Source organism: Vipera ursinii, assembly GCF_947247035.1.
Source record: "Vipera ursinii genome assembly, chromosome: 3".
NCBI classification, from domain to species: Eukaryota; Metazoa; Chordata; class Lepidosauria; order Squamata; family Viperidae; genus Vipera; species Vipera ursinii.
The window spans coordinates 123838154-123865549 of NC_139516.1; the positions used below are offsets into that span (position 1 = coordinate 123838154).

At 42.0% G+C, this 27396-nt stretch overlaps 1 protein-coding gene across 1 annotated transcript in view; it reads left to right on the plus strand.

Annotated features, from left to right (window-relative positions):
- The window catches only part of NSUN2 (NOP2/Sun RNA methyltransferase 2), a 42689-nt gene extending 23398 nt beyond the window's left edge, over positions 1-19291 (plus strand). The window contains exons 13-19 of the mRNA XM_083360626.1: positions 4727-4884; positions 8155-8247; positions 9372-9507; positions 15678-15752; positions 17617-17755; positions 18323-18362; positions 18590-19291. Of these exons, the coding sequence (XP_083216752.1) occupies positions 4727-4884; positions 8155-8247; positions 9372-9507; positions 15678-15752; positions 17617-17755; positions 18323-18362; positions 18590-18986 (1038 nt within the window). The 3' untranslated portion in view covers positions 18987-19291. The remainder of the gene's footprint in view (positions 1-4726; positions 4885-8154; positions 8248-9371; positions 9508-15677; positions 15753-17616; positions 17756-18322; positions 18363-18589) is intronic.
- Positions 19292-27396: the final 8105 nt, after the last annotated feature.

Consider the following 27396-nt stretch of genomic DNA (forward strand, 5'->3'; position numbering starts at 1 on the left):
TTTCACTATAATTAAATCATTGTTTACTATGAAGACGTGTGTGTGTGTGTGTGTATATATATATATATACACACACATATACATGTGTGTGTATGTATATATGTGTATATGTGTGTGTGTGTGTATATATATATGAAGGTGTAGGCGCAACGTTCTACGCGGGGAAAAACCCGAATGACCACAGGTCCACATACAGACACCCGCGAAAACCTCAGAAAACATATATATATATATACAACCCCCCAAAACACATCCTAGATCTGACCAACCACTGCCTATCTAACACATACTTCATCTACAATGGACAAAGATACAAACAAATGGAAGGAGCACCCATGGGATCACCCCTTTCACCTGTCATCGCAAACCTCTACATGGAACACTTTGAAACCCTCGCTCTAGAAAAATCCAACCACAAATCCAAACTCTGGCTCAGATACGTAGATGACACCTTCGTAATCTGGCCACACGGCAAAGAAAAACTGAATGACTTCCTCACACAACTCAATAGCCTACACCCCAAAATACAATTCACCATGGAAACAGAAGCTAACAATCAACTTCCCTTCCTTGATGTCTTAGTCTACAAGAAATCCAACGGCTCCCTAGGACACACTATCTACCATGAAAAAACACACACAAACCGCTATCTGAACGCACTCTCACATCACCACCCAACACAGATCAACTCCGTAGCCAAGACACTCATCTCCAGAACAAAACACCTAGCTGACGAACAACACCTAAAAACCGAACTACACACTCTCACTAATGTACTAACAGCCAATGGATTCCAAAGAAACACAATTACCAACTTAATCCGAAGAGAGACACCCACAAAAACCCAAGACAGAGAACAAGAAAATGGCAAAGCCCTCCTCCCATACTTGAAAGGGACCACAGACAGAATCAGCAAGATCCTCCAAAAACACAACATCAAAACAGCATTCTACACAGACAGAAAAATATCCACCATCCTAAGAAACCCCAAAGAAATAATTGTGTTAGAAAACCAAGGAGTATATGAAATCCCATGCACCACCTGTCCCACCACATACATCGGGCAGACCAACAGAAGAATAAGTGCACGCATTGAAGAGCACAGGAACTCACTCAGAAAGGGAGAACAAACTTCATCCCTGTTCCAACACTTTAAAGCCACGGGACATGAAATTGATTTTAAAAAAACCAAAACTATCGCCAAAATTGAACATTTTAACAACAGAATAATCAGAGAAGCCATTGAGATAGAAAAACGCCCCCACAGCATGAACAAACGAGGTGATACCTCTCGCCTACCAGCCATTTGGAAACCCGCCTTGATTGACAGACGAGTCCCAACCACCAAGAATGATACCAGACCCAAACTCATGATAACATCACATGACATCACCACCACACAACCATTCAAAAAGCAAATCCGAACCCACAATGATAACGACGCACAACCACAAAACAGAAACCTAACTACAGCTGCAACATCAGCCACTTTAAACCCCTCCAAACCACACAATAAGCAAACTGACACCCACTATAAAAACATGGCACCACCACAAACACGAAGCCGAACAAAAGCAGCACAACTCACCAGCTCAGGTCTAAGGCTGGCAGCTGAGACCAGCCCATCCACTCAAAACACACCCCCACCCAATCAGAACACACCTACCATTCAAAACACAATCCCACCCAATCAGAACACACCTAATCCCCCACCCAATCAGAGCACACCTCCACCCACAGAACACACCCCCTCTGGCAGTTTAAAAAAGAGGAACAAACAGCCACTACCACATGCTTCTCCCAGAAGAAGGAAGCTGAAGCCACCAGCCTGATGATGACGGATGGGATTCCGTCGAAACGTTGCTCCTACACCTTCAATTCTACGCGGGGAAAAACCCGAATGACCAAAGATCCACATACAAACACCCGCGAAAACCTCAGAAAACACACACACACACACACACACACACATATATATATAAACGTTGCGCCTACACCTTTAGTTCTACGCGGGGGAAAACCCGAAAAACCTAGGATCCACATACAGGCACCCGCGAAAACCTCAGAAAACATATATATATATATATATATATATATATATATATATATATATATATATATATATATATATATATATATATATATATATATATATATATATATATATATATATATATATATACATATACATATATATATACATATATACATACATACATACATACATACATACACACACACACAACACATTGTGTCAGAAGTGAATTTGAATTTCTGTGCAGTAATTGTGACGTGCTGGAGACCCAGATTTTGCCCAACAAAACAAAACTCTTTTGTTAGCTTATTAAAAGAAGTATACCTGAGTATTACTGCACAGTCAAACCACAAGTCAATTGTAGTAGTACTGAGCTGTCCTTAGAGAATGTGCCCTCTTTGGTGTTAGCTGACTGGTGACAGCTGCAGAGAAAGAAAGGCTGCTTTGAAGCTTCCATCAGAACAGAAGCATACTGAAACTATGGAAGATCAGAGGTACCCTTTGAACAAAGCACTTCTTCTGTGCTTGAGAGCAATTGGATGCCGTAAAGAGGGTACAAAACAGAAATTAGCACTCTTCTTGGCAGCAGTTGGGAGAGGTGCCCTTGATGTGTATCATAGGAAAGGGAACTAAATGCAAAGCCCTATCGCAGAAAGGTGTGGCCTGGTGTGTGTTGTGAATAGACTTACGAATAGTTTGTCTTCAGGTCACACATAGAAAAAGTCAGTCTTTGCCACCGACTTTGGTGTGCTGACTGAACCTTTGCTCCACTCAAATTGCTCTGGGCATAAGAAACAACAGACTGCAAGAATGTGGCCCCGCTCCTGGATCAGCAGGTCCTGCTTACAATCAGGCACGTCCTCGTTTCCTTCAGATTGAACTATTACAATTCACTCCACATGAGGCATCCCTTGAAAAGTATCTGGAAGCTTCAGCTGGCACAGAGTGCAACGGCACGGACAGTAATGTGCACTTCTAGAACAGCACATGTTACCCGTCTGCAAGGTGCATCGGTTACCAGTTTGCCTCCACATCTAATTCAAGATGCTGGTTTGATCTATTAAGTCCTACGTGGCCTAGGATCAAGCTGTCTGAGGGACCGCATCTCCCTGATTACATCAGCCCACCCCATTAGATCTGCTCCCCCGCCCTGCCCCCCCAAAATGCAGGTGCAGTCAGCTATAGACCTACATTTGCTGACTCCCAGGAGATATGCCTTCTTTGCTATGGCATCTGCTGAATGAAGCGGTCCTCTTCCCCCAAAATTAGATTAGTTCCATCTCTTGATATTTCAGAGGGCCCTCAAAACTTAGTTATGTTATCCAGTTTTGGGCTCCCAGGGAACTTGGAGACCTGCTTAGATAGCTCCACTGCTGAGCTGGCCATGCTTATTTTCTCTTTCCCCAGGCTTTTCTGTTTCTGTAATTTTTACTGTTAATGTATAAAAGATTCTTATATCATTTATATCTGTGTTTTTATATGTGGTTTTTAACCTTTAAACATGCTGCCCAGAGTTGATTTCAGTGAGATGGGCTGCTATCCTTCCTTAGAACAATGAGATGGGCAGTTTCTAAATTATGGAAATAAGTAGCTATAGTATTTTATATTATTACAGTACTGTAAATAATAGATTGGCAAATAACAGCTATATCCAAAAAGATCAGCAGATTAAAAAGGTCAAATTGCATTTAAGGCAGAATCTCCAATTCCAGTGAAATCAGAACTGTTTCTACCAGTCCATCAGTGGAGAGATTGCAATGAATCAGTCAACAACCTGACAAAGAAGAAGCAGTGAAGCTCTGGGCGCAGTAATGGGACAGTCTAAAGAAATACAACTAGGAGTCAGCCTGGCTAAAAAAAGGCAAGGAAGATCAAGAACTGGTCAGCATCAGATGAAAAGGAACTGCATGGTTTTTGATTGAAACATCCGACGCGTCTATACCCAATCATTGCCAAGCACTTTAACAAAACATACTTCGAGGAGATGAAAATGGAGATTGCATGATATTGAAAGATCCAATAAAGGGGGCGGCACCAGGCAACTACAAGAAACTTAAAGAGTATTTTCAGTGCACCTTTTATGCTATGTTGCAAATAAAAAGCCCTGCATTGAGTGAAGTGTGATGTAATCTGTGAAAGCTATTGCAATAGTAATTCTTTAAGTCATTGAGATTTTTAACAAACTGTATTCTAGTATTTACATTGGGGAATAGACTGCTTTCACTAAGAATAAATGATTGAAATAGGCTAGGAAAGAAAGCCCTAGAATATAGCATCAGTATGATCATTTTCAAGTTATTATTCTTGAGTAATGTTCTTAGCATTTTATTAAAATTATTCCATGCTTAAATGGGCAGATAAACATTTACCAATATCTAAACCAAAGTTGCTATCAATTTTCAAATGCCTTTTATCTTGTTCACAGTTTTTGTTAAAAAAAAGTTTTCAACAGAATAAAAACAATACAAATTTTGAACTGAAAATAAGCAATAGGGAAAAATAATAAAGTGAAAAAGATATAAAGCAAAAAATAAACAATAAAAAATAAGGAAGTAGGTTCCGATCTTTTTAACAGCAGTTATAAGTCCATTTATTTTTAACCTCTTTAAGCATCAATTTTCAAATGTATTTTGGGGATAGCAAATAGAAATGATTTTTCTAGAATTGAAACATTATTCTGTTTTGAAACAGGTTCAGAATAAGCTGCCTGAAAAGACTGGAGATTTAATACCTGTAGATGCAGAACAGGATCCTTTAGAAAGTAAAAGTCCTATAATGCAAGATGCAAAAGATGGAGAGACCTCAGTAACAACAGAGAGTGTGGAGAACAAAAAGGATGGTGTTTGTGGGTAAGAAATTGGGAACTAAAGCTGTTTTTATCAACAAGTGTGCTGATCTGTACTGATACTCTAACTCAGAGGTCTCCAACCTTTCCGGGCTCGTGGCTCGGAGGGAAGGAGAGCAGTTTTCAAATTGATGCGCACGCAAACGCCGCCGTGTGCTCCAGCACGGCACTAGCGGCCCCGTTCGCGCATGCACAAACGGGCTGCACACACCCGCAAATGGAGGTGCGAGTGGGGGACAGTGCATGTATGCGTGCACGCACCAGCCAGCTATTTCCACAGCCCACTGGTCAAGAGGCCACAGCCCATAGGTTGGGGACCCCTGCTCTATCCCTTCAGGGTATGAAAATTGTTGGACACGTGAGAGGTCTAAGGAAAACTACGAGATCACAATAAATTGCATAGAATTATTGATAAGTTCTTAATGTCTAGCCGTTTGAAAAGAACGTGGTTTTCTGCTAAAAAGATGAAGCATATTTTAAATTCCCTTGATGGTGTAGTGTAATACATGCCATAGGCCTGAGAATAATAGCATTAAAATAGCAGACACATAATAATTGGAATGAATACACTTTACTTACCACATTGAGCCACGATTTGTTTTACCTTGGTGTCTGAACCATATTCTGGCTGATTCCTTATTTGTTAGTCTTATCCTATTCCAAAATAATGCAGAACAAGAGAAGTTAAGAAAGTCACTGTTCTTCAGTCTAAAACCTTTCTCTTCAGTTGCCCTGGCAACCATCATCTTTCCACCACCAACTACTCCATAGCATAAGTAAAGATGAAGCTCTCTTAATCTCCAAATATCAAATATTAAACCACATACCAAACAGGACAACAATTTGCCTATATTTATAATAATACATAACTTTATTATTATATAAGTTTATAGTATCAGTAATATATACACGCTAGTAAACATATAACCTATGTAAACCACATAAAACATGTTCCCAAGAAACACAAACCTATAATTGAAAGGCAAAAATTTTGGAAGACACACAAACAAAACTCACATCCTATAAGCATAAAGAGATCCCTTCCAAACAGACTTAACTCTCACCATGAAACATACTCTGACATTCATTGTCACCAAGAAAAGAGAGAGAGAGCACAAATACAGGCTATCGCTCAAAGCTGCCATAAATCACAGGAGCTCCACAGACAAAAATCATGTTATATGATGAAATGATCCCACAAACACACTAGAGCTATCTGCTTTAGATAGGTACTAAGTACCGGAGAAGAAATTGAGAACCAACCAAGAATTGGTCAATCAAATTATAATTCCAGATTGTTCAAAAACACAACTAAAAATTCTGGCTTAGTGTTATACATAAAATCCTTGTTTAGCGAATACATTTGGGTTAACAACTCAGTCTAGTGAACTGGTCACCAAATGAAAAATCATATGACTGATTATGCTTAATAATTTTACTTCAGCTTTCCTTTCCTTCATTGGAAAGATATAACCCCAAATATGAGCCCAAATAGCGGGGAAGGTTTCTGGAACTTCTTCATGAGGAAGTCAAAGAGCAAATCTTATATTGTAGTCTTTTCCCCACATTCTCCTATGCTTTAGAGTACTTACCTTAGTCTGGAATAATTATTAAGAAGAGAATTATAGAATATACATAATCTTTATTGTCATTTTTTTTAGTGTGAGCACAACAGCACACATCAAAAATGAAATTTAGTTGCCCGTTCTCAAAGTGAAACACATACATGACACACGCCTAAAACATACTATAAACAACGTATGTATAGACCCACACCCCTACATATACATAACAGTAAAATATTAAATACTGTCCACCTTGAATATATAACGGAAGGAGGAAGCCTGAGAGTTCACAAGATTAATGCTGTATGGAATGAAAGTATGGTTCAATCTGGATGTTCTGCTACGGATACCACGAGGCCTCCTCTCAGAAGGTAACAAGGAAAACAGGTCGTGAAGAGGATGTGTAGTGTCCCAGACAATCCTACGGACCCTGCTCAAGCAGCGTTTCTGTGCTATGTCTTGGATGGAGGGGAGGGAACTGCCAATGATCTTTTCGGCCATCCTCACCACTCACTGCACCGCCTTCCTGTCTGAAGCAGGGATGCTTCCAAACCAGACTGTGATGCTGTATGACAGGATGCTCTCAATCATCCCCCTGTAGAAAGTGGTCAGGACAGGGGAAGGAAGATGAGCTTTTCTCATGTGACGCAGAAAGTGCAGAGTATAAACAGGCACACAATGGGGACTATACATCGAAAGGAATGCAGTAGTTCCAGCTGTTTTCTGTGAGCTAAAAGCTCAAAGGGAGACAAAACAAAAACCTTTAGTATGAAACTGATTGGGGGCTTATCAATTTCAAGCAATGGCTCTGGCCAGCTAATTAAGATCAAAAGAGCCGAACTTCTTAATTTGCAATTAGCACTTTTTAGGGGGCACTGAGAAAAGAAGCTCAGGAAGAGATCAAACAATCTTAAGCAATTGCTCAGTGATTTGGGGGTGGGTGGGTGGGTTGAGAAATAGGTCAGGCACAAGACAATACATTCAACCGATTGTAATAGGGAACATGTGATTGAAAGTTTCTGGAGTTTCAATTCCAGAAAGCTGTGATGCTTGTAAATATGGGCGTTGGTCACAGAGTTACTCTTTCATCACTGTTATAACTAGGAATATCAAGAGTACTACTTAGATCAGCGTTCTTCGAACTTGGCCCTTTTATGACTTGTGGACTTCAGCTCCCAGAATTCCTTAGTCAGTGTGCCTGGCTGAGGAATTCTGGGAGTTGAAGTCCACAAGTCATAAAAAGGGCCAAGTTTGAAGACCCCTGATATAAACATGATATAAACATGAAGTGACTCACAAAAATTGAATAATCAGACCTTGTGTAATGTACTTAAATACTTGGTGTTATGTGAAAGCCATGTTATAATAGAAAAATCAGAAGCAATACTAACTAATCTCAATATTAAAAGGCTGTTCTGCATTTCCTAATAGACTGCTGACCTTGAAAAAAGATTTAGTTCCTTGTTGAAATTATATATTATTGGCAATTACCACTTTGAACAACAACAAAAATGTTACAATTAAACCTGCTGAATCAAGCAAGTTCATTATACTAAAGCTTTTCTATGTATGTTTACTATGGACTATACAGGCCAACCTCTATTTTGAAATAAGTGATAATGTTTGGAAATTGCAGAGGTGGGGAAAGGAAGATATTTAACTATACCAGAATAAGTGGTAAGCTATGGACATTTCTGTTTTTCTTGCAGACCTCCACCATCTAAAAAAATGAAGCTTTTTGGATACAAAGAAGATCCATTTGTTTTTCTTCCTGTAGAAGATCCTTTGTTTCCTCCTATTCAGTAAGATGTATTTTTTATTTTCCATATAATAGTTTACTTAATAAATTCTAGAGCTTATGAATGTCACTTAACATATTAAAGAAAATAAAGTGGAATAGAACATATAGTATTTCTATATGAAGTGTGTTAATTGGGGGATGTTGGGCCAGTTAAACCTACCTCACAAGATAGTTGTTGGGAAAACTAGGAGTACTCTATATGCCTCTTTGAGCTCCTTGAATGAAAAGCAGGATAGAAATCTAATAAAGAAGTAGATGGATAGTCTGTTGGAAACTGAAAATAAATTATAAACATATATGCTGTGTGGATATGGTTGACATCTAAAGATGGCTTGATTGTCTTTTAATATATATTAAATCAAAATCTCACCGTACTCCTACTGTTTTTATTTATTTCATACGAGATGCAGCCTGTTGACTGGGTGATACCAAGAATTTTTTAAATAAACAGAGCATAAATAAAATATTGAAAGTAAAAAACATAATAAAGGACAAATATACAAATGAAATGGCACAAGCCAATATTTTTAAAATGAATAATTTGTGCTTTTGAAATCCTAAGGTTAATATTTCTGAAAGGATATATTTTTTTTGGATCATAGCTCTGTATCCAGAGATGCCTTTATGCCAATAAAAAAGCATCATTTGTTCTGAGAAAAAAGCATTTTTGATATGGGAGAATATGTATCAGATAAGACCTTCTATTTGGACAAACCTATTGTTAGATTTCTCTAGCTAGCAAAAGTACCCTTTCTCAGCCTAGTGCCTTCCACTTCTGTTACGCACCTTTCATGATGATTTGGTTGCCATATTTTTACACTATAGTGTAACGTCACCTCACCTCCAGTTTTTGTGGTACTGCACTGTTACTTCCATGTAATTGAATGCTGTACTTCGTGTTCACTGAATCCAAATCATGCGATTTTTTTAGAAGAAAATGAGTCCCAAAGTAAAGTAGAATATGTTCTAGACCTTAAATATACTACATTTACCCATTCAATTACAGTTGAGTATGTTCCATTAAAATCAGTATTTTTACAACAACAACAAAAAACCTCCAGAATTGTCCATGTTATATAAAATTGCAATAGGATGATTACACTTAATACTTGTAATTATTTTTAGGAGCTTTTATGCACTGGATCCTTCATTCCCTAAGATGAATTTGTTAACTCGTACTCAGGAAGGAAAGAAAAGACAGGTGTATATGGTTTCCAAGGAGATACGCGATGTACTGTTAAACAACAGTGAAAAGCTAAAGGTTTGATTTGTATTTATGTTTTCAGTAAAAATCCTCATTCTTAAGTGGAGTTGAGGTAATCTGCTCCTGAAAATAGCTGTCTTTTGTTACATTTGATTAAAGAAGTACATTTTCCCTATCAATTTTAGTGCAGTTGTGCAGAAAAAAAATGTCTCAAAACTAGGCATGTCTTCTTTGTACACTGCAGTTTTGCAGGTATCTCTACATTTTTTAGGGTTGAGTTGCTTACTAATGAGTACAGAAAATGCCTTCTCTGCTCTGCATGCTCAACAGATGGCAGATCTTCTCAGATCCTCCACCTATAAACTCTATAATATAAACTCTTTTCAGAAGTGTGTGTAACCCCACCTGGCTGGAATTTCATAATCAGGTTAAAGCTACTTTATTCTAGCTGGTTAGTCCCAGCTGACTGAATGTGGGCACTTACCTTGTGCCTTTCTTTTATGTTACTTTTTTATTTTGATATTGATTTGTAATTAGTTATTTATTGTTGCATTTTTCTTTTTGTTTGCTCTTGCCCAGTTCTTTGGGATCGGAATAGTTTATAAATACGGTAAATAAATGGGACTTAATGCCATTTATTTCAAATATTATTTTATCAATAAAAAGGCATAGAATCTCAATCTGCTCTGTTGAGATACAGTCTATATTTGAATGCTTACTGCATTATTTTGTTTTGTGCTAGAGTTTACGTTAAAAAACTATTTTAACTGTTACCTTGGTGCTACAGATTTGGCATGCCTTTGGGTACAGTGGCTTAGTGGTTAAAGATTCTGAGCTTGTCAGCTGTAAAGCTGACAGCCTGGGCACCAGACCTGAGTGCCACATAACGGGGTGAGCTTCCGTTACTTGCCCCTTGCTCCTTCCAACCTAGCAGTCCAAAACCATGGAAGTGCAAGTAGTGAAATAGGTGCCACTTCGGTGGGAAGGTAACAGTGCTCTGTGTGTATAGTCATGATTTTGAAGGCTAGAAAATATGTTAAGTGAAGAAATAAACTTCCCCTTTGAATCAGCTGCTATGTCTTTCGTGCTTTGGAAGAGGTTTTGCTGTTCTCAAAATGTTATCACATAGGCGCACTTCAGTTCCTCTCAACTTTGATTTCTGGTTTGGGAACAGGCCGTTCAAGCATGCGATGTTGCAATATCAATACTAATCAGGGCTATTCATAAGCACGTTCAGGTAGAACGTCTTGGGCATTAGCTGTGAGCCGTGGTGGCGCAGTGGTCAGAATGGAGTTCTGCAGGCTAACTCACTGCTCACTCCAGGAGTTTGATTTTGAGTGGCTCATGGTTGACTCAGTCTTCCATCCTTTTGAGGTCAGTAAAATGAGGGCTCAAATTGTTGGGGGCAGTATGCTGACATTTGTAAACCATTTAGAGAGGGCTGTTAAAACACTATGAAGCAGGTATAAGTCTTTAGGTGCTATTACTATTAAGATTTCCCACACTTTTGGTAACCATTGTGGTTATAACTTCAGCCATTGAATTGATAAATTTGGATGAATCAGTGACATTGGTTGCGTTGTTATCAACAATTTTGATATTGAAGTACAGTTCCACCCACTCTACCGGTAATAGTCCCAGATAGGTTTTACGTAGAAGTATATTCTCACATTATATAAAAGAAGAAAATGTTATCCTGTGTAAGAATGAAAGAACACAACACTATTGTCATTGCAGCTTTTTGCCGCTTTGCTATGTCACTCATCTCTTTACTCATTTCAAGTGGCAATTGGCCCTTCAAAAAAATGCTACTGCAGCATTGCATTGCATGGCATGCAGTACTTTAATTCATTTGCTTAGTTATTTTTCTTTTCAAACAGTTCTAGTGGAACCATCCTTGAATTTGTTAACTGTTTGGCAGGTCTTGGCTTTTTTTATGTCTAGAGCAGTCTTTCTGACAGTTGTCGCAACTTCCATTTTATATGTATTGTCAAAGAAAAACTTATGTCTAAGGGAGACTTAATTGCCTGACCACAAAGAATAGCAAGTTGGATTATAGATATCAGTCAACTAACAAAGCTCAAGCTTCCTGTGCTGCACACTGTGGAGTCACTTCTTAAGGGCAGGTGTAATACCACCAGCAGTATTATCATTCCCTGATATTTGTTGATACACCGTTTGATCCCAAAGGTCCCAATGTTCGAATACTGCTGGATGCTGTTTTTGAAGAAGGGCTGCCTTCCTGTGTACTACAGTGACATACCGTATTTTTTGGACCATAAGACGCACTTTTTCACCCCCAAAAGTGGGGGGGGAAACAAGGGTGTGTCTTATGGTCCGAAGTATGGCCAGCCCCAACCTCCGCAAGTGGAAAGCAAGGGAGATTGCCAGGAGCACGAATCCGCACGTACTGAGAAACGCCGATCTCGCGGTCCTGCAATCTCCCTCGCTCGGTTTCAGCTTCCCTTGCTACAAGAGAAAGCAGGCTGAAACGGAGTGAGGGAGATTGCCAGGAACGCGATCTCGTGCTGCTGCAATCTCCCTCGCTCCGTTTCAGCCTGCTTTCTCTTGTAGCAAGGGAAGCTGAAACCGAGTGAGGGAGATTGCAGGAGCACGAGATCGCGTTCCTGGCAATCTCCCTCCCTCCGTTTCAGCTTGCTTTCTGCAAGAGAAAGCCGGGCCGCAGGGCTGCCTCTGCGGGTACTGCTCTAACGCGGAGAGGGAAGGACAAAGAGGGAGGGAAGGAAGGAAGGAAAGAAGGAAGGGACAATGGGAGAGGGAGGGAGAGGGAAAAATAGAGAGGGAGAGAAAGATAGGGAGAGAGAGAAGGAGAAAGAAATAGGGAGGGAGAGAAAGATAGGGAGAGAGAAGGAGAAAGAAATAGAGAGGGAGAGAGAGAGAGAAGGAGAAAGAGGGAAAGAAAGAGGAAGAGAAAGAGGGAGGGAAAGGGAGAGAGAGAGAAAGGGAGAGAGAAACAAGGAGAAAGAAAGAGGGAGGGAAATACAGGGAGAGAGAAAGGGAGAAATAGAGGGAAAGAGAAAAATAGGGAGAGAAAGAGGGAGAGAAGGAGAAAGGAAGGGAGGGAAATAGAGGGAGAGAGAGAAGGAGGGAGAAAGAGGAAAAGAGAAAAATAGGGAGAGAAAGAGGGAGAGAAAGGTAGAGAGGGGGAGAGGAGAGAGAAAGAGGGAGGGGGAGAGAGGGAGAGAAAAATAGGGAGAGAAAGGGAGAGGGAGAGAAAGGGAGAGAGAGAAAGAGGGAGAGAGGAGAGAGAAAGAGGGAGGGGGAGAGAGAAGGAGAGAGAGAAATTAAATTAATAACATGATTGTTAAGTGAATCTGGTTTCCCCACTAACTTTGCTTGTCAGAAGGTTGCAAAAGGCGATCACATGACCCTGGAACAACATGACCATCATAAATATGAATCGATTGCCAAGCATCCGAATGTAAATCACATGACCCTGGGGATGCTGCAATGGTCATAAGTGTGAAAAATGGTCATAAGTCACTTTTTTCAGTGCCGTCGTAACTTTGAACAGTCACTAAGTGAATCGTAAGTCGAGGACTACCTGTACTTTATCATTTTTTTTTCTTTTTTGGGGGGGTCAAGTTTTTGACACCTTGCTGGGCTACTGGTGGTACTCGGACATTGCCTTGTCCTAAAAGTGGTACAATGGATGAAAAGGTTGAAAAGCCCTGTTTTAGTTTACCGGTACTATTTGGTTCAGAATATTTTTTTTCTTGTTTTCCTGCTCTAAAAACTGGGTGCGTCTTATGGTCAGGTGCGTCTTATGGTCTGAAAAATACAGTATTTGCCCTACCTCTGATGAGTATAGTTTGCAAGCTATCTCTATGTGTGGTTTACCAAGATTACCAAGAAAAAGACTGTGTAATTTATCTGTAACTGTGGTTCCTTGTATGAATGCACAGATGATCACTCAATCTTCCTTTTATCCCAAAATGTTGTCTACTTTGTAGGATATCCCTACAGTGTCCCAAGGAATTGAGATAACTGGCAGTAGATCCAGTAGGCATGCCGAGTGGAGATAGCATTTCATGGGGCTGTCAAAAAGCAGCTCTAATACGTTCCAAGGAACACTGTATGTTCAGAGGAGAGATCATATTACATGTGATTACACAGATGATTATTGGAAAAGTGAAAGGGAATGTTTTTTAAAAAACTATTGTTTTATCATAAGAAGTAAAATACAAACAGAAAAACAAAACAAAAGCATACATTCAACCCTAACAACAACAAAAAAGGAAAAAATGTGTATAAAAAAGAGAAAAAAATGTTCAAATAAATTTAACATTTAACATGTAGGATCCACCCTTGCTGGGTGGTAAAAAGAAAAAGCAATACTGCTTCCCTTTTATGAATGAATGAATGAATGAATGAATGAATGAATGAATGAATGAATGAATGAATGAAAAAGCAGTCAACAGGTTAAGCTAAACATTACACTAATATTCAAATCCCTCTGTTAACCATCTGTTATTTAGCATGTAGAAAGTCCACAAGTGGTTTCCAGTCTTTTATAAAGCTGTCTAGTCCATTATCTCTAATGAAAGCAGTTAATTTGACCATCTGCTAATTCAGTCAATTTTAAATTCCATTCTTCAACAATCGGCATCCCTTTTTCTTTCCAGTGTTTAGCAAGTACAATTCTCTCGGCAGTCACCATGTGAACAAATAGCAGCCCAAATTGTTTATGATAAAATGAATCTGGATTTTGACTACATTTCCAGCACTTATTAGAAATCCCTTTATATATTTTCGTTAGTTTATCTGGGGTCAAGTACCAACAATACATCATTTTATAAAAGTTTTCTTTCAAGCTATAATTTAATGTAAATTTTAGTCCATTCATCCATACATTCTCTCATTTATCTAGCATTATATTATACCCAATTTTTGCCCACTTTACCATATTCATCTTCTGGATTCATCTTGAGTAACATTTTTATATACTTTAGAAATCAAGTGGTCATTTCCAGAACATAAATTAACATCCAGTACAGATTTAGTTCCTGTGAAAACAAAACTTTTTTTAAAATAAAATTTAAATCTTTCAAAAATGCTATAATAATTAAACCAATCACAAGCAAATCCTAATTGTTCTCTTGTCTTTATCTTAAATCCCTCTTTTTCAAATATTAATAAGTCTCAATATGTCATCCATTTACATTTCGATATCATCTCTGGTCTATGTACTGCTTCATGAGTGATAGCCAAAGTGGCACTTTTATCAGCTAATCTTCTTTTATACTTCCACTATACACATGCAGTTGATTGCTTAGTAGCATGAATCTTAAAACCAGGGTTAACTTGAAAGTGAAAGTTTTATATAGCTACAGATTTATTCACCTTAATCACCAAGATGTGACTTAGCCACAAATGCACCCCATAGTTCTCTCAATTACTGGGCTGCAAATCAGCTATTATCCCTATGTGAGCTTTTTTTCTAGCAATATTTATAGGGAAAGTCTTGGTTGCTAGAAAGCCAGAGAGAGTTGATAAATAAACTTAGAGTGCAACTTAACTTCTGTTAGAAGTATTAATTAATTAAATATACCATGTGCATAAGATACAATCATGATGCCCATTCCCCAACCCCAATGCTATGCAGACATATTACTTGCCAGAACACAAGACCAATGTGGGGTGGTGGGACAATAGGCCCATGGTAATTGAAAATGTCCATTTCTTGCTCAGTAAAATGGAAGATGACAGCAGGTTCTCCTCTTAGACTTACAAAAATGCATTCAGAGTAATTAGTCTTTCCAATAAACTTGAGCAGTTTTTCTCCCAGCGGCCCTTTGCCCTGTAGGAGCTTTTGATTTACATTTATTGAGGACAGCTGCAAGCATATAGTTTGCATGCCTTCACTGAGTCTGTTTTCCTGAGTAGCTTCCTAGATCTAGACCTTAAATGGATCTTTAGTACCAAATCCCTCATGAGATGTTTCAGTAAACTATGCTCCTTTGAGAAATCATACCTATATTTCAATATTTATTATATTCAATATAATATTGGATACATATTGAGTATAATCTTTATGTGATTAATGGAAATGCCTATTCTATCTCCTGTCTCGCTTTTATCAGTATATATTGTTGTATTGTTCCATCGTTGTTGGTGCTGACTCCTGCCAAACTGCTTCAAATTACTAATTGGGTATTATAATGCTTAAATATGCTGAAATATCCTACTTTTTAAACCCCATATAGGTTATTAATACAGGAATCAAAGTGTGGTGCCGCAATAATGATGGAGATGGTTGTGCCTTCAGATTAGCACAAGAGGTAAGAATGAATGCATTATTATTACGTTATAGTTTTCCATAATAATCCTGGAAACAACAACAACTTGCAATATTTAGATTTGTCCTGTGTTATTGCTGTGTGTGCTTTTATGTTCACTTCATTACATTATGTTTGTTTTTACTATTACTTAGTTTATTTGTACTTCACCATTTTGAAAAAAACAAGGGCAATATAACTCACGATAGTTGGCAGATATCTTTTTCTCACATATGAAACAGCCTTGGAGCTCAAGAATTTAAAGTAAAACTTAAAAGTATTCAAGATAAGTATAGTAATCAGTCAGTGTCACCATTAAGTAACACAATCTTAATATTTTTAGGCCTAAGTGACATATAATCATATTTACTGATAACTGTTTAGCAGCTTCAAACTGGTGGGGTTATCTTATAATTAATGGTTGAGACAAAAGGATTTATCTGTAAGCAAAAAATAAATAGGCTTAAGACTTAAAAATGGCAATGCTCATTCATTCATTTTATTATTATACCTAAAATGGACCTAAAATATAGTCACTACAATGCTAGTTCATCTCCTTAACCACTGCACCATATCACCTTAGAAACCATCAAAAGAATATTTCAGTTTCCTGGAACAGTACCTTGGAATATATAGCAAGAGAACTTCATAATAAGATTTCCTTTTAAAGAGAAGTTTTATTTTATTTAGGAAATTTATTTCACATTAACAATTTTGTGCTATTCAATGATGTTACATTTTACATAGATTTGTAGTAGAATTGATCTCTGTTAACAATGCTTAGATTGATCCATGCATATAGAAATACAGAAGTTCCCTGTTTTAAGATGTTAGACTAGGACTGAAGTTTAAGTGGCACTGGAGAATATTGCTTCTTCCATTAGAAAGAAAGAAAGGTAGTCCTCTGTTTACAATCACAATTGACCCCAAAATTTCTGTAGCTAAGCGAGACTGTTGTTAAATGAATTTGACCCATTTTATGATCTTTCTTGCCATAGTTGTTAAGTGAATCACTGCAGTTGTTAAATTAGTAGCATGGTTATTAAGTGAATCTGGCTTCCCTATTGATTTTACTTGTCAGAAGGTCGCAAAAGGGCATCACATGACCCCCGGGACACTACATCTGTTATGAATTTGAGTAAGTTGCTAAGCTGTTTAATTTTGCTCATGTGACCATGGGGATGTTTCAATGGTTGTGTGAAAAAAAAGTTGCAAGTCATTTTTTTTCAGTGCCTTTGTGACTTTGAACAGTCATCAAACAAACTGTTGTAAGTTGAGGATTACCTGTGCATGCTAATACCGTGTCTGCCTAAATTGCTGTATATTTTTTATGGAGTTAGTAGGATTGTTGGAATAGAATGGCAATCTATTGAAGTTTCTATGTCAGGTTTTTTAAAGTATCTTCATTTCAGTGCTTATGATATTAGCTTACAAACCAGGAGACTGTGAGTTGTAGTCCCACCTAAGGCCTGAAACTAACTGGGTGATGTTGGGCCATCATTCTCTCAGCCCTAGGAAGAAAGCAGTGCCGAACCACTTCTGACGGGAAACTGCCGGGACTTGTCCAGGCAAATTTATGCATGCATGTGTGCCGGTTGTATGTATGTATATGTTTAACATGAAAGTAATAGAAGTTTGAGGATGTTTTAATTCACCCTGTATGGTTAGAAGACTGCACCATTGATGTAGTTGATTAATTGACTGTATATTTTATTTCATACTATTTCATACTTCTGGCACAGCCAGAAGATGTTGCTATTTCGGTTTCTTATTATTATATTCCATTCAGATACTGAAAATCTTCCCTTGAGAATAGATTTCTGTTTTGAAATGGCTATATTATAAAAATCATGTCTTTCAATTCCAGGGCATATATACATTGCATCCTTTCATCAGTGCCAGAGCTATTACGGCTGGCATAGAAGATATTAAAATTTTATTAACTGAAGAAAATCCATTCTTAAGCAGGTTCAGTACTGAAACACGCAGTCAACTGAATGGAATGGGTAAGTAATAGTTACTTGGTAACTAATTAATAGTTATTTGAGATTCAAGATTTGATTTACATTATTTAGTGTTAGAGTAGTTGATTTCCAACTGGTTACCTTTTTTTATATTAATGGTGAAAATTGATGGCAACTATTCATAAATGCCCATTTTTCAGAAGGTAACTCTCCAGAATACTTTCTGCTCTCTCACTTTTACTTTTTGTGTTTTCACTTGACCTAAATGATTGTAGACTGTAGCCATCCATGATTTTTATTTTCTAAGAATGAATGCCTCAAAGGCTGATGTTGGGACTAAAGATAATCCAGTAATCAAGTTCACTGCGTGAATGAGAGCTAGTGAAATTTAAAAATTCCTCTATTTGGTGAAGATCATTATCCCAACATTATCAATAGCAGCTCAAGAATATCAATAGTTTCATAACATTTGCTTTGATAGAAAAGATGGTAGTGTTCAGCAAATTCTATGGAGAATAACTGTGGGTCATAGGTTGAATGGCTAAAGATTAATGTCATTTGTATTATAATAATCTGCTATTTTAAAACATTACACTCTCTTTGTTTCAGCTATGGGTAGCATAGTCTTGAAATACGAACCAGACCAAAGGTAAGTGACCTCTGTGTTCAGTTTATGGAAATGTGTGTGGATGTACAGATCCTTTTGAATATAAACTGAACAGAAATAATGAAAAGATTAATTTAATGCTTTCAACGAACCCCTGTTTCTAGGATCCTAGAACAAACAAGCTAGTAGTATAGTTTAAAATTACTAATGAATCTTTTGAAGAAAGTAAAATTGAAGCATCAACAGTGTATGCATTTGTCTGTTTGTAGCAAACAAGACACCCATCAGTGCTCTATTTTGCTGTGTGGTTGGCTTGGCAAAACATCTCTTCGTGCTTTCGTGCCCAAGAATGAGAGATTGCATTACCTGAGAATGATGGGACTTGAAGTATTCAAAGCAAAAAGGAAAGAAGAAAATTTAGAAGATCAGTTGGAAACAGCATCTACTGATACTTCGGGGCAAGTGCTAGAAGAATTTGAATTTGAATGTAAAACCAAAAACATCAATCAGTTACCAACAATAATAGAAGATGAATTGAATGGACAGCATGAAAAAATGTTAATGGAAGCCAGCATAGTAGAAAATCTTTCTTCCACTGACAAAGATGAAAATACCCAAAATATGCAAAGCAAAAGTAATGTTGACATTATGGAAAAAAAAGACTAAAAAGTCAATTTGCATTGACTATTCATATGGATTTCTTTTATAATTATGTACTGCAAAGCATCTAAAAATGATTTTAATAAAGAAGTTATTTCAGTTGAGAAATGTGGTAAACAATTATTTTACAAGAGTTTTTTCCCAATCTTTTTATATAAATTGTTTTAATAAAATGAGCAGCATGATGCAATCACTTCAGTGAATCTGTTTCTATCAATGGATTTTGCATCACTAAAATGATATTTGTCATTTTAGAAATTAAATAGATTTATTGATATATGAATATAATTTATAAATATGATTATGATTTACTTCTATAATTTGTAATAGATTTCTTTGGGGGAGAATTTTATCTTTCACACACTCTTAGTAATTGTTATTGTTCCTCTGAATTCATGCAATAAAAACAAACTATGTTGTCAGCATATAGTAGCCTAGATTTGAGCTGTGCAATTATAAATCCTAAAATTCAGTTTCCATTCAAAATTTATGTATTAGTGAGACTTCCGGTTTTGTGTCGCGGCAACATGGATGTAGGAAGGCAGGGCTCCGCCTTCTGTGCCCGATTTTGCCCTGTTGGGGGCCCTAAAAAGGGCCTAAAGTCACCCTAAAGAGGCAATGAAGAAGGAGGGGTGTTTTGTCAATCACGGAGAGATGGCGGTCTTTCCGTTCGATCCGAGAAAAGCCCTCTAAACTGATGGGAAAGCCTGGCTACATTCTTATGGTCAGCTATTAGCTGCTGACAACCAGAGAAGAAGAATGTCAATTAGCACATTGTAAACAGCATGTTTGGAACTGGGTGAGAATAGGGATCCTTTCTTTACTATTTTACAACTGAATTTCCTGGAAAGGCTCCCAAGAAGCTAAAAACCTCCGAATGTGAACGGAAGCGGCATTTTAATTTCTATTGGGGACAGAAATACACAATATTGAAGTGGAAATAATATGAAACTACAGTTTTGAAATTTGAGAACTGAGATAATTGTTAAGATTTTCTCTTTGAAAAAAACATTGAGGTGAAATACAAGAAATGAATCCTTTGTTTTAAGAGTGGGAAATGGATTTTGACTGACATCTAGTGGTGGATCTGAGTACAGCACTATAACTAGCTTCCCGCCTGCTTGGTGATTCCTAGCCTAAGGGAGAACAACTGGCAATAAAGGAAAATATTTTGGCATACTTATCACCCTGACCTTGTTGGATTATAAACACCCACTGAGCTTTGACTTTTAATCTCAAGAGCTAGTGGAAGAGAAAGAAAAACAACCTTTGATTATGTCTGGCTTTTGAGTTGTTTTCAGGGAGGTTGAACACTTTGAACATTGTGGGTTATAATATTGTCTGAGTGACAATTTTTGGAAGCCTGAAACAAAAGATCATTATAAAATATTGCTTTTAGGACTGGGTATGTATTCTAAAATCTATTGGATTATAAAGGCCTCATATAAAGACCAGAAAGCTAAAGGAAGCTTTGTTCTACTCTTACTGAGACTGGTGATATTAGAGGATCTCCAGGAATGATGCCTCAAGAAAAAACAAATATCTTTCAGAAGGAAATATATTCTGTGCTACAACTAATTCACCAAATAATTGTTGCATACAAAAAGGACATAAAAAGAAACCACAATGAGACTAAAAATAATTTAGATAATACAAAAGAGCAAATCTCCAAATTAAATCTACAACTAGAAAGTTCCCAAACAACGATTACGAAGTATGAACAAACAGAGATCGGAAGATGAAGCAGATGAAATGGACCTAGAGACGGAAGAGATTAAAGAAGGGAAATATAAACTATTATACACAAAATACTGCAAGATTTACCCATAACAATGAAATTGCAAAAGACCCTTTACCCTTTAAGCTTGCAAGATGCACCTGATGACAAGACGTTTTTGCGGAACGGATCATAGAGCTGTTGGGAAATGTTATAATTTGGGAAACAAAAGGATGAGGGGAGGAATTGAGGGAGAAAGAAGGTGGGAGTTGCTTAAGGAACATTAATGGGTGGAATTCCCCCTCAAAAATACCCTACCTAAATTGTCTTCCTCATGCCAAGCAACTTTCATAAAAATAGAAACAAAATTCCTGGGCGATTTAATTGCCTTGACTTGGAAAGCTACTTGGCAAAGAAAGAAAGAAAGAGAGTTAGATTTAAAAAATAGAAGATATAACCTATTAGAGGGCATCCTATGTTTGACTACTTGTTTGAATATAGTTAAAAGAACGGATGACCCTTAGATATAATTAGACTTTTCATAATGAAAGATATGATTTAGAGTTAAAGTAGCATTTTTTTCTTTTTTTGATAGGGGAAATATGAAAATAGGATTGGGATGAATAAAACTTTTAGCTATATAAATGTAATTAATATTGAGAAAATCATAACTGACAAAGATACTTTAAATATTGGTGGAAAATTAAACTATAGCAAGAGCATGAAAAACAGGATATTGATTTATGAATTGATATTGTTATTTTGTATAGTATTAGTAAAATATGATGAAGATGTTTATATCTAGCTCTATACATCAATAGTGCCAAGAATTCTAATTGTGTAATGAGGGGAAAATGGAAAAAATATGGGGGGAAAAAGAGGATCAGGGAAAAAATACTGGATTGTGCAGTACTGAATAGACTTATATTGAAGAAGTTAATGTTAAATATGTGAACCCAGACAACAAGTTGTTTACTAAGGTCTAAAGACTGTAATTCTTAAAAACTAATAAAACTTTTTTTAAAATTATGTATTAGTTTTATACTATTTTCTTTTTCCCCAAATCTGGATTTTACACCTGATAATTAATTTTAGATTGGGATTCAGAGAAACATCTAAAAAAATCAATGTCGCTATATTCATCCAATTTTGCCATTTTTTAAAATGATTTGTTCCACTAACTTTGGGTTACCAGGGTAAGGTATACAGCTTATATCAAAATCATATGTTTCAATTGACCCAAATTAATGCCAAGGTTGTGTACCGGTTTTGTATCACTTCATTCTATGATTGCCTGGGTTTTGTACCACCACAATTAAATGTCTTGGTTCAGAGGAAATACTTAAGCCCTCAATCACCCAAAACCTAAGCCAGAGTTTAATACCGTATATACTTCAGTATAAGCCGAATTTTTCAGCCCACTTTTTGGGCTGAAAAATTCCACTTCGGCTTATACTCGAGTCAACAAAAAAACTTACCGAGGACTTGTGCGCGGCCGAGGCTTTGGTGCTTCCGGGATCGCGCGCACCTCTCCCAAGCCACCGCCGTCCGAGACCTGCCGAAGTTTGGGGAGGTTTGGGGAGGTGCGCGCGCACCTCCCCAAACCTCCCCAAAAGTCGGCAGGTCTCCGTTCCTCCTGCCGACGTTTGGGGAGGTTTGGGCGCCTCCCCAAACCTCCCCAGGTCTCCATTCCTCCTGCCGACATTTGGGGAGGTTTGGGCGCCTCCCCAGGTCTCCGTTCCTCCGCGCAGACCTGCCGACGTTTGGGGAGGTTTGGGCGCCTCCCCAAACCTCCCCAGGTCTCCGTTCCTCCTGCTGACGTTTGGGGAGGTTTGGGCACCTCCCCAAACCTCCCCAGGTCTCCGTTCCTCCTGCCGACGTTTGGGGAGGTTTGGGCACCTCCCCAAACCTCCCCAGGTCTCCGTTCCTCCTTCCGACGTTTGGGGAGGTTTGGGCGCCTCCCCAAACCTCCCCAGGTCTCCGTTCCTCCTTCCGACGTTTGGGGAGGTTTGGGCGCCTCCCCAAACCTCCCCAGGTCTCCGTTCCTCCTGCCGACGTTTGGGGAGGTTTGGGCACCTCCCCAAACCTCCCCAGGTCTCCGTTCCTCCTGCCGACGTTTGGGGAGGTTTGGGCGCCTCCCCAAACCTCCCCAGGTCTCCGTTCCTCCGCGCAGACCTGCGGAGGTTTGGGCGCCTCCCCAAACCTCCCCAGGTCTCCGTTCCTCCGCACAGACCTGCCGACGTTTGGGGAGGTTTGGGCGCCTCCCCAAACCTCCCCAGGTCTCCGTTCCTCCTGCCGACGTTTGGGGAGGTTTGGGCACCTCCCCAAACCTCCCCAGGTCTCCGTTCCTCCTGCCGACGTTTGGGGAGGTTTGGGCACCTCCCCAAACCTCCCCAGGTCTCCGTTCCTCCTGCCGACGTTTGGGGAGGTTTGGGCGCCTCCCCAAACCTCCCCAGGTCTCCGTTCCTCCTGCCGACGTTTGGGGAGGTTTGGGCGCCTCCCCAAACCTCCCCAGGTCTCCGTTTCTCCTTCCGACGTTTGGGGAGGTTTGGGCGCCTCCCCAAACCTCCCCAGGTCTCCGTTCCTCCTGCCGACGTTTGGGGAGGTTTGGGCACCTCCCCAAACCTCCCCAGGTCTCCGTTCCTCCTGCCGACGTTTGGGGAGGTTTGGGCGCCTCCCCAAACCTCCCCAGGTCTCCGTTCCTCCGCACAGACCTGCGGAGGTTTGGGCGCCTCCCCAAACCTCCCCAGGTCTCCGTTCCTCCGCACAGACCTGCCGACGTTTGGGGAGGTTTGGGCGCCTCCCCAAACCTCCCCAGGTCTCCGTTCCTCCTGCCGACGTTTGGGGAGGTTTGGGCACCTCCCCAAACCTCCCCAGGTCTCCATTCCTCCTGCCGACGTTTGGGGAGGTTTGGGCACCTCCCCAAACCTCCCCAGGTCTCCGTTCCTCCTGCCGACGTTTGGGGCGGTTTGGGCACCTCCCCAAACCTCCCCAGGTCTCCGTTCTTCCGCGCAGACCTGCGGAGGTTTGGGCGCCTCCCCAAACCTCCCCAGGTCTCCCTTCCTCCTGCCGACGTTTGGGGAGGTTTGGGCGCCTCCCCAAACCTCCCCAGGTCTCCGTTCCTCCTTCCGACGTTTGGGGAGGTTTGGGCGCCTCCCCAAACCTCCCCAGGTCTCCGTTCCTCCTGCCGACGTTTGGGGAGGTTTGGGCACCTCCCCAAACCTCCCCAGGTCTCCGTTCCTCCTGCCGACGTTTGGGGAGGTTTGGGCGCCTCCCCAAACCTCCCCAGGTCTCCGTTCCTCCGCGCAGACCTGCGGAGGTTTGGGCGCCTCCCCAAACCTCCCCAGGTCTCCGTTCCTCCGCACAGACCTGCCGACGTTTGGGGAGGTTTGGGCGCCTCCCCAAACCTCCCCAGGTCTCCGTTCCTCCTGCCGACGTTTGGGGAGGTTTGGGCACCTCCCCAAACCTCCCCAGGTCTCCATTCCTCCTGCCGACCTTTGGGGAGGTTTGGGCACCTCCCCAAACCTCCCCAGGTCTCCGTTCCTCCTGCCGACGTTTGGGGAGGTTTGGGCGCCTCCCCAAACCTCCCCAGGTCTCCGTTCCTCCTGCCGACGTTTGGGGCGGTTTGGGCGCCTCCCCAAACCTCCCCAGGTCTCCGTTCCTCCTGCCGACGTTTGGGGAGGTTTGGGCGCCTCCCCAAACCTCCCCAGGTCTCCGTTCCTCCTGCCGACGTTTGGGGAGGTTTGGGCGCCTCCCCAAACCTCCCCAGGTCTCCGTTCCTCCTGCCGACGTTTGGGGAGGTTTGGGCGCCTCCCCAAACCTCCCCAGGTCTCCGTTCCTCCTTCCGACGTTTGGGGAGGTTTGGGCGCCTCCCCAAACCTCCCCAGGTCTCCGTTCCTCCTGCCGACGTTTGGGGAGGTTTGGGCACCTCCCCAAACCTCCCCAGGTCTCCGTTCCTCCTGCCGACGTTTGGGGAGGTTTGGGCGCCTCCCCAAACCTCCCCAGGTCTCCGTTCCTCCGCGCAGACCTGCGGAGGTTTGGGCGCCTCCCCAAACCTCCCCAGGTCTCCGTTCCTCCGCACAGACCTGCCGACGTTTGGGGAGGTTTGGGCGCCTCCCCAAACCTCCCCAGGTCTCCGTTCCTCCTGCCGACGTTTGGGGAGGTTTGGGCACCTCCCCAAACCTCCCCAGGTCTCCATTCCTCCTGCCGACGTTTGGGGAGGTTTGGGCACCTCCCCAAACCTCCCCAGGTCTCCGTTCCTCCTGCCGACGTTTGGGGCGGTTTGGGCACCTCCCCAAACCTCCCCAGGTCTCCGTTCTTCCGCGCAGACCTGCGGAGGTTTGGGCACCTCCCCAAACCTCCCCAGGTCTCCGTTCCTCCTGCCGACGTTTGGGGCGGTTTGGGCACCTCCCCAAACCTCCCCAGGTCTCCGTTCCTCCTGCCGACGTTTGGGGAGGTTTGGGCACCTCCCCAAACCTCCCCAGGTCTCCGTTCCTCCTTCCGACGTTTGGGGAGGTTTGGGCGCCTCCCCAAACCTCCCCAGGTCTCCGTTCCTCCTGCCGACGTTTGGGGAGGTTTGGGCGCCTCCCCAAACCTCCCCAGGTCTCCGTTCCTCCTGCCGACGTTTGGGGAGGTTTGGGCGCCTCCCCAAACCTCCCCAAACGTCGCGCAGACCTGCCGACGTTTGGGGAGGCGCCCAAACCTCCCCAAACGTCGGCAGGTCTGCGCGGAGGAACGGAGACCTGGGGAGGTTTGGGGAGGCGCCCAAACCTCCCCAAACTTCGGCAGGAGGAACGGAGACCTGGGGAGGTTTGGGGAGGCGCCCAAACCTCCCCAAACTTCGGCAGGTCTGCGCGGAGGAACGGAGACCTGGGGAGGTTTGGGGAGGCGCCCAAACCTCCCCAAACTTCGGCAGGAGGAACGGAGACCTGGGGAGGTTTGGGGAGGCGCCCAAACCTCCCCAAACTTCGGCAGGTCTGCATGGAGGAACGGAGACCTGGGGAGGTTTGGGGAGGCGCCCAAACCTCCCCAAACTTCGACAGGAGGAACGGAGACCTGGGGAGGTTTGGGGAGGCGCCCAAACCTCCCCAAACGTTGGCAGGTCTGCGCGGAGGAACGGAGACCTGGGGAGGTTTGGGGAGGCGCCCAAACCTCCCCAAACTTAGGCTTAGGAACGGAGACCTGGGGAGGTTTGGGGAGGCGCCCAAACCTCCCCAAACTTCGGCAGGTCTGCGCGGAGGAACGGAGACCTGGGGAGGTTTGGGGAGGCGCCCAAACCTCCCCAAACGTCGGCAGGAGGAACGGAGACCTGGGGAGGTTTGGGGAGGTGCCCAAACCTCCCCAAACGTCGGCAGGAGGAACGGAGACCTGGGGAGGTTTTGGGGAGGCGCCCAAACCTCCCCAAACTTCGGCAGGAGGAACGGAGACCTGGGGAGGTTTGGGGAGGCGCCCAAACCTCCCCAAACGTCGGCAGGTCTGTGCGGAGGAACGGAGACCTGGGGAGGTTTGGGGAGGCGCCCAAACTACCCAAACGTCGGCAGGAGGAACGGAGACCTGGGGAGGTTTGGGGAGGCGCCCAAACCTCCCCAAACGTCGGCAGGTCTGCGCGGAGGAACGGAGACCTGGGGAGGCGCCCAAACCTCCCCAAACGTCGGCAGGAGGAACGGAGACCTGGGGAGGTTTGGGGAGGCGCCCAAACCTCCCCAAACGTCGGCAGGTCTGCGCGGAGGAACGGAGACCTGGGGAGGCGCCCAAACCTCCCCAAACGTCGGCAGGAGGAACGGAGACCTGGGGAGGTTTGGGGAGGCGCCCAAACCTCCCCAAACGTCGGCAGGTCTGCGCGGAGGAACGGAGACCTGGGGAGGTTTGGGGAGGCGCCCAAACCTCCCCAAACGTCGGCAGGAGGAACGGAGACCGCGCGCAAGTCCTCGGTAAGCTCCGGGCGGTCACTTGCTTCGCGTCTCCTGAGGGAAGGGGGGGCGACTGGAACGGGCGTGTTTCCTCGCCTGCTGGGCGCCGCGATTTGCCCGGGGAACGCGCGGGCCCCGAATGGCAGCGTGGAGTGAGGAAGCGGACAGCCAGGGCTTCCCCGAGAGCCGCGGCCACACAGGGTATTCCTGTGTATTCAGGCTTGCAAAATGGCGGATCCAGCCTCCGCCGGCAGCGGAGGCTTGCAGAACGGTGGATCAGCTTATACTCGAGTCAACAACTTTTCCCAGTTTTGGGGGGTGAAATTGGGGGTCTCGGCTTATACTCGAGTCGGCTTATACTCAAGTATATACGGTATTTCATTGTCCCATCAAATAACAGGTTTTAGCCCATGTAGGCAAATACTTCTGTTTTTAGCCACAATAATGATCAGTCTGTCAGTCAGTACTTTTATCTCTCTTTATATTAGCATAGCTGTACTAGCTTATTTTCCATGTTCTTTTGATTTCTGGGATTTAAGGGTTCCTTCCCCCTTCATATAACCTCCCTCCAGATCTTTAATTATATCATTTGTGAACAATGTTGTTCATTAAATGAAACAACATTACCAGACCCATTTTCTAAATCCATTCCTTCCAGATTGGACTTCTAGAATATTGTTAATGGAAGTAGCTGTTTAAAGTTCATTCCAAATAATTATTTATCTTAACATTGATGTTCTAGATATTTAGGTTTTAGTGTTTGCTTGCTTATTTTAATAATAGTCATCAG